The sequence below is a fragment of the Diadema setosum genome, chromosome 14, assembly GCF_964275005.1.
Source record: "Diadema setosum chromosome 14, eeDiaSeto1, whole genome shotgun sequence".
NCBI lineage: Eukaryota > Metazoa > Echinodermata > Echinoidea > Diadematoida > Diadematidae > Diadema > Diadema setosum.
In genome coordinates, this window is record NC_092698.1 from 22,666,785 (window position 1) to 22,675,116 (window position 8,332).

The 8,332-nt window shown below is 37.9% G+C and overlaps 1 protein-coding gene across 1 annotated transcript; it reads right to left on the minus strand.

The window, feature by feature from the left end:
- Positions 1-806: 806 nt before the first annotated feature.
- Positions 807-6,442, minus strand: LOC140237582 (transmembrane emp24 domain-containing protein 3-like). Its single transcript, XM_072317517.1, has 3 exons — positions 6,130-6,442; positions 2,821-3,069; positions 807-1,507 (listed from the first exon to the last, which is right to left on the minus strand). Exons 1-3 carry the CDS (start codon positions 6,286-6,288, stop codon positions 1,277-1,279), a joined length of 639 nt encoding a protein of 212 aa, XP_072173618.1. The 5' UTR covers positions 6,289-6,442; the 3' UTR covers positions 807-1,276.
- Positions 6,443-8,332: the final 1,890 nt, after the last annotated feature.

Consider the following 8,332-nt stretch of genomic DNA (forward strand, 5'->3'; position numbering starts at 1 on the left):
TAAAAGACATGCGAAAATATTCACTCTGATCCCGATGTGGATGTGATGTACGCATATACATTTCTCCATTCAGTACAGGACTCCACAATCGCAATTAAACCACTCGCGAAATTGTCGGGGATTCCCGATTCGCGAAAATTTAGACTTGCGAAATATATGGCGTATACAGTATGCTGCACTATACAATGTACCAACTATATCACAGGAACTGAATTTCTAAATCAGTCAGCACTCTGCAGGAATACATGTACAAATATGTACATCTATTTATGGTATCTGGGTACATACTTATTGGGCAGGTATTTTCCTTATAAACTTTGTAGTGAACAAGAAACACTATGAAAGTGACAATACTCATACACTTAAAGAAAATGAACACTTTATACAATGACATGGCACCTCTTTGCACTAAATATTATCATTATTATTATTCTTATTTTTTTTTTTTTTGCATACACACTGCACAGTGAGTCACAAAACAACAAAAAATACGCATAGGCTCTTGCGGTAATACGTCCACACGTTAGACATTTAAACAACCATATCCTCCAAAGTGAACATACTACTCTTCTCAAATTTGAAGCAGCAAATCAATTTGGTGCCACATCTTGTGACAAAGTGACCTCAGATGCTGTAAATATTGATGTTGAAATGTGGTCCTGAATGCAATTTTGTCGTGATCTGTTTGCCAAAAATGACTTGCTGAAGGCACATTTCATAATACATGCCAAAATCAATACAGCTTCTATTCATTGCAAGTTATGGTTAAATTAACAAATCAATTAACAAATCAAAAATCAATCTTCTAAATAAAGAGAGATGCATCATAATAAAACTCTTGAAGTATTTCTGGGAAGTTGCAATATTTTGGCTTTACAAAATTTCTGTACAAATGTTTTCCAATCCCTGTTCAAATGTCTAAGAAAGAGCCTCTTACTGACCAGGTGAAAACATGCATTCGATGAAAGGGGAAAAAATCAAAATAGATGGGGGGAAAAAAAGATGAGGATTTATCTTTCATCTAGCAATACTGTACATAATATGCAAATCTTATTTGAATTTCTTGCTCAGTTACATATGCCTCAAACTACTACAGCTTCTACTGCTACACACTGACACTTTGGATTCATATGGTGAAAAATATAGATGTACATTGTACATGTAAGACCAAAATAGTAAATCAAAATCTATGGCCTTTGTACAGGGACATGGAGGTGGACCTTTTAACTGAGAGACAATATAACAAACATACAGACAAATGCACAGCTATGGAAAACTATATCCTACCAGCCCTGGGTTTCGACACTGAGAAAAAGCTACGGAGTACAATGACCTCTCCAATACCTATGATAAGAATTAAGATAAACTCCCCGAGAGACCACAATTGAACCCTCTGGTTGAGGCCCTCGGCTCTTGATCTGCCCTTGGCCTCCCGTAATCTGTAGTGTGTCTGGAAGTTGATGACTGCTTTCAAAGCCTCATGGATTGTCACACACGATGTCTCCAGCTGCAGAGGTGCAGAAAAGAAATCCAAATAGGCACAAAAAATGTAATAAATTAGAGAATCAAAAATAAAAGTACATGCCATTACATGTATATGCATGAACAAGCTCAATGCTTAGTATACCCATCTGTTGCTAAAACCAAAAACTGAAGCTAATGGATGGTCAGGAGCATGGTGGAAAACTGAATGATAGATGGCAAATGTACATCCAGAAACTGAATTTTTGCATAGTGCTGCAGATAAAAGGATGTGATTGTTAGTTTAAAGGGACTGTACAATACTGGTTGCGGTGAGGATTGAGGTTTACAACATTTTTTTTTGGTAAGATAATGAGAAATCTCTTATGAAATATGAAAGAGCATGTAATTTCAAGAAGAATTCAACATTTATTTGATGAAAATTAGCCTTGAAATGGTTGAGATATCAAGAAAAAGCAATCCTAATAAAGTTGACAGGCCACAACTTTTATTAGGATCTCTTTGTTTTACCTTGTTTTTTTTTTTTTTTTTAGATATCTCAGTTATGCTCTTTCACATTTCATAGAGTGGTTTCTATTAATGAACTTGTATGTTGCAAGCTGAATCCTCACCTAAACCAGTACTGTACAGTACCTCTAAAATGACATGAACATTCCTCATACCAAAGAAGAGTACAAACAGATAATGCTGTCAAAATTTTCACAATGTAGAAAGTACAGTGTATACATACAATGGTTTGAGTGACAAAATGTACTCTGTATACAAGTGTATTTTCCCAGTTCTAAAAAGTAGATTATATCTTCATACACCAGTATTGTAATGTATTAGACTATTCAAACAAAACAATTCTTCAAAATGAATATAAGATGTACTACAGATATGTACATTGCACATGTCTGAAAATCTGTTAGACAAGTTCTTCTGATCATGATCTCAAGTTTTGCTACCAGCAGGTGTGGCCAAGTTTGGTTCAATATACCCATGTACAATCTACCTCTTAGGAAGTTCACTCATCATATACACAGTGTTCATACATATATTTTTCCTTCTTTTGGACATCCAAAGATGTCTCCTGCCTTCTTTGCCAAGGAGAAGCTGCAGCAAAAAATTGAATACTGGGATGTATTAAAGTACCGGGTAAGTCAGTCATTTTCAAACATGCTTCAAAACAGCAAATGACATCTATTCATCATCATGTCTGAACATGACACTTTATAGAGTTCTCAAATAAGTGTGTCAGATAATGTCATATTGCTACATTGATGGATGCTGAAATGACTCTGCTCCGTTTTTAAAGCTCTGCTCTTTAGAGTTAGATGGCCATGACAAGATACCCACCTGGGTTAATGCTGTTGCATGGGCCCCAATGTCTCGGATCAGGGGGTCGTCATCCCCAGCGACAAAATCAAAGTAGACGGTTTTATGGGCGAACGTTGAGAACTCATTGCTGAAGCAGAACTCCACAACGCCTGTCTGGTCAGCTGTCCAGGTGAAGGTATCATACTGCTTCCTCTTCTCCTTGTACACCACGGCTCCACTGGGGGACTTCAATACTGCATCAACATCATACTGGCCACCTGTCACAACCTGTTGTGTGCATGAAAGAAAAACATAATTGCCAAGTGAGATTCACTGAAATGCGAATACACAACATGTCATCTGAAGTATCAAAAGTAACAAAAAAAAAAAAAAGTATGCACAATGTTTAATTATCACATCATTTCAAGTGTTTAGATTGTTGAAGACTTCTTTCTTGTTCACTGCAAAGCTTACTGTGGACACACAATTTTATCTAAATGAACGACAATCACGCAACAGCTGGAATACCACCTCATAGAATTAGTGTATTGGCACCCGCGCCAAAGTTTCACTGTGCGCAAACCATACAGGTTTGTAGCAGGCGGTCGAATTTTGGATGGCATTATGGTCGAATTATGGGCGGCTTACAATATATACAGTGATACAACACTTGTAGAGAAATCAAGTTACAGGTACTTTATAGAGAGTAAATTGTGTAGCATGTGCACTACAAAAATATGGGATATGGAATATTTCTAGAAACTTGAAGTCAATGAATTTTGTCAAACAGTTAAATTTAGGCCTACTCTAACCACAGGGCGCTCTACAATGTATATTACAGAGTTACAATGTACAGTGTATACTGTTACCAGGCCTACTCGAGTTTACAATTTTAAGAATAGTGTACGGTACATGTAGATATCAAATGACAATGTGTAGTATGCTTGGGCCTACAACTTACTGACTGCTTTTTGATTAAATACATTTGTGCCTCTGTATCTTAGAAAATATTCCTCAGTTTCCCCTTGATATCATGTCTATGGCAGAAAATACAGTAGACTCAAATTCCAGGTTAAGACTGTTAACTTGTATCACACATGTACGCACGGAATTCTCGGTGACAAATGCAAATTTTGTGACATGCTTTACTGTATGCCGGTGCAAGCTCATCATTTTAATTGACCACCTGTATGTCTCATTCATAAAGCACATAACTCTAGTGAATGGCAAAGACGTGTAATCATGATCATGTGTATCAACTATTAAAATGAGGATTTTCTTCACTTTTTTTCCTCCCGTTTCCTCAGGTTATTTACCTGTAACCCCCTCATCATTTCTCATGATTTGTATTCGTGTTCAAATGTTCCAGCTCCCAGTGTATTGCACCCCGTTCCACGTGTACAAGTGTACTTTTGATTTTAGGTCTATATGCGAGAAAGCAGTTGCGTGAGGCCAAGGGTGATCAATTAAATGAGATTAGCCCCTATATCAACCGGAAGTGTGGGAGATCAAGAGCAGCCGACAATACAATCTTGATTGATGAACAGGCTCTAGCCTCTGACCTACAGCATTGTTCCGGAAAAGTAGAAGTAAAAGTAAAACTAGAAATGTCGCTACGGCGACTGGTATGCCTCCGCCACAATGCATGGTTCTCCTAATAGGTCTATAGTACAATGTCTTGACAATGTGTGATGACAGTTTCACACAATTGGCAAAATATTAAAATGACAGGTTTGCCACAAATGTGCTGAATGTTCACTTTCCTACACGTAGAACTAGGTTCAATTGGATGAATGATTAAAACGTCAGAGTGCAGGTATTTGGGGAACTGATGATTTTTACTTGACTTTTGACCCTTTTATAAGTTTATGCATTGAGTAATTTTCAAGGTATTGAGAAAAAGTATAATTTCAGTATCAAATGATAAAATAGTATTATCTAAACCTGGCCTTTGACCTTTGACCTCACAGTTCCAAAGAGAATCACTGTTAGGTAGAACATGCATAAATATGTAAGTTTCATGATGATACCTTGAGTTACTTTTGAGATATGGAGGAAAAAGTGTAATTTAGCACTTTCACTTGACCTTTGAACTTTTGACCTTTGACCTTTTGGCAAGAAACTTCCCACAGAATATATATTGGGTAATACATGCACACATCAAGTTAAAAAAAAAAATCCTTCAGGCATTGCATAAATATAAGGAAAGTAGTGATATTTTGAGGAGTTGACCTTGACCTTTGACCCCTGACCTTTGACCCATGACCCCAACTTCCCTAGATAATCACTACCCATCAGTACATGCATACTAAGTTCCATGAAGATACCTTGAACCATTTGCGAGATATGGAGAAAAACATGAAATTTCAACTTTTTTTTTCACAAAATAACCTGCGACTTTGACCCCGTGACCCTAAAATCCAAACAAAGTATCATCCCCCCAGGATATACCCTCATACCAAGTTTGATGTAAAACCACCACGCGGTTCTTGAGATATCAACAAAAACAAAACGGGACGGACGTACGGACAGACGACCCGAAAACATAATGCCTCCGGCCACTTCGTTGGCGGAGGCATAAAAAAAGAAAAGAAAAAAAGTGGTAGATGAGAAGTAGACTTATGACAACAGTACAAGCGACCACGTCTACTACATCAATGTACACCAGTGGTATTGTTGCATCGTGTATGCCATCGTTATCTCATCGAGTTACTTTATTTACAAATCTCATTTTTCAGGGCTGCCAACATTGGAAACTAGTTGAGAGTGAGACTCCCATAGTTGTATAGGCCAATGCTATAATTTAGGAGTCAAAATGAGTGAGATCAGTAGAAATGCATGCAAATGAAATAAAGTTTTAGAGTGAGAAAGGATCAAAATGAGCGAGTCTCACTCTCAATGAGTGAGAGTTGGCAGCCCTGTTTTTATTAATTTACCTCATTTAACCATAATACAATGTAAATTTATCAGTATCACATCTTTCTTTATGTTTATAGAGTCGCTTTTTGTTTCAGTTCTGAGTCCCAAAGCAGCTGTAAAGCATTGCCATTTTGATGCCTTGGTGTTATTTACAGAACAGATGCTGTTTGTGTAAATAATGCGATCGATACGCAGGAGATATGCGGTATCATTCCTTTTTCAAATTGTCCACTTGCAGCTTGCACTTGCGAGTGTGTGCACACGACAAAGTGCAACTGACTTCTAGATTCTACTCAACATGAATAGTAGTTAGTGGGACTGTTAGTTGCTGTTAAAACTGCAGGATTGCAGATCTACATGACAACGTATATGTATCCGTCTTCTTATCACTACCGACATGAAAATAATATTCAGTGGCCAGTACTATACCTGATACTCCAGGATTATCTTCACATCTTTTTCCACGTCTTCATAAAAACACTGATTCGCATTATCTGGCAACTCAAAAGTTAATTCCACTCCATGTGTAGCAGCAAGTAGGACGAGAATCGTCACAAAGACGATGAAAAAAGACGGTATTTCCGACATCTTGATTGCAAACCTGCCCTGGTATTTCACTTAACAAAACTTCTCAGTTATTCTTCCACTCGTATTTGCAAAAACTTCAACTCAGATCATGCCTTAAATAATATCATTTTTCTTCCTTTTCTCTACTAAAGGCTAAGACGATCCAGTGACATGGTTGCAGCTGCGGCATATTCCAACGTGGCAGATCTGTATTGGCGTTCGAGCAAAAGCACATTGCACTCGGTGCATGTATTATGACGACTCAAGAAGGAGCCACATGCCTTCCAGTAACCGCCAATAGTACTCAGTACTACGAACGAGGGTCGGTTGTGACAAGCCCAAATGCCACAGAGTTGGAGCCAGTCTCCGATAACGTGCGTGTATTATCAATCAAGTTAATAGCCCAAGTTCAATGCTTTTTACAAGTTATGATTCGGCCTTACAAAAATACGTATAAAATACAATATACACGTGGGGACCATACACGTGTACTTAGTATCCCCGGAGGACAATTACCCCCGGCTAAAAATACTGGTTAAGGTTAGAGTAAAGATTAGGCATAGGGTTTGGGTTAGGGTTAGGATTAGGTCAGGGAGGTCACCTCCCTGATTAGGTTCAGGATTAGGATTAGGGTTAGGGTTAGGGTCAGGGGAAGGGTCTGGAGTAGGCCTAATTGCCCAAAAGGGGTACAATATTATTGCCCTATGTAAGACCACAAAATATGACATCGTGCAATTTATATATAATTAATTTAATCAAATACGGGCCCATAGGTTGACATACCATGAGAACTGAAGGAGTGAAGACTGTTTGTAATGGCCTACGATTAATAAGGTCTGTGTTTTAGTTTGGTTTAATTGCAAGGAGTTTGCTGACAATATTGCTCCTAATAAACTAAAATTATCACGATATTTCTGAGTTGACTTGTGTTGTTATCAAGTTGCACGAACCTGGTAGGTTCCAAGATAGGTGATTTTCCTCTAGCTAATACTGCGACAAATAATAGTCGACGATAATAGCCTTCTCCTTGGTACTGGGTAACTTTAGACTGTTGTTGGGTGCTATAATTATCTTTCTATGTATAGTCTTGCAGGTGGTACAAAGTCTGATGCAGGTTTGCCACTTATAGCACATTGATGGGGTTTAGGGCAATTACCCCCTGGGCAATTACCCCAGACCCTTCCCCTGACCCCGAACCCTTATCCTAATCCTGAACCTAATCCTATAAACCTAACCCAAGCTCTATAACCCTAAACCTATAACCCTAAAAATAGGCCCTACTCTAACCTTATACCACTCTAACCAGTATTCACTATAGGGGGTAATATTGTCCTTGGGGGGGGGGGGGGGTAATTGCCCTGATACGAAGTTGATGATTGCTTTTAACATAGATTAATTATCGTCGTTGACTTTTTCCTGTGTCTTGTACCATATAAAATGGACTATTAATTTCCCACTCACCATCTGCAACTCAAACTTTTTCTGGAGTTAAAGGACAAGTTCACCTTCATAAACATAAGGATTGAGAGAATGTAGCAATATTAGTAGAACACATCACTGAAAGTTTGAGGAAAATCGGACAATCCGTTTAAAAGTTATGAATTTTTGAAGTTTTTGTGCAGTAATCGCGGGATGAGAAGACTACTGCAGTGTGTGAATAATTTAGATGTCACATGCGTACAACAATATAAGGAAAACTTGATAAAGAGAATTTCACAAAATTCATCTTTTGAAAAAAGTACACATTCCCCCGACTCGTTACCGACAAATGTTATGGGTAAGATTGTTCCCCCTGCCTTTAGAAAGAGGCAAGTCAAGTGCTCTTTTATTATGCGAAAAATGTGAAAATATGTTGAATTTTCTTTACATTTTCTTTATACTGTTGTACGCATATGACTCACAAGCTGTAGTAGTCTCCTCATCCAGCGGTTCCAACGTAAAAATTTAAAAAATTCATAACTTTTGCATCGATTGTCCAATTTTCCTCAAACTTTCACTGATGTGTTCTACTAATATTGTTGCATTCTCTCAATCCTTATGTTTATGAAGGTGAACTTGTCCTTTA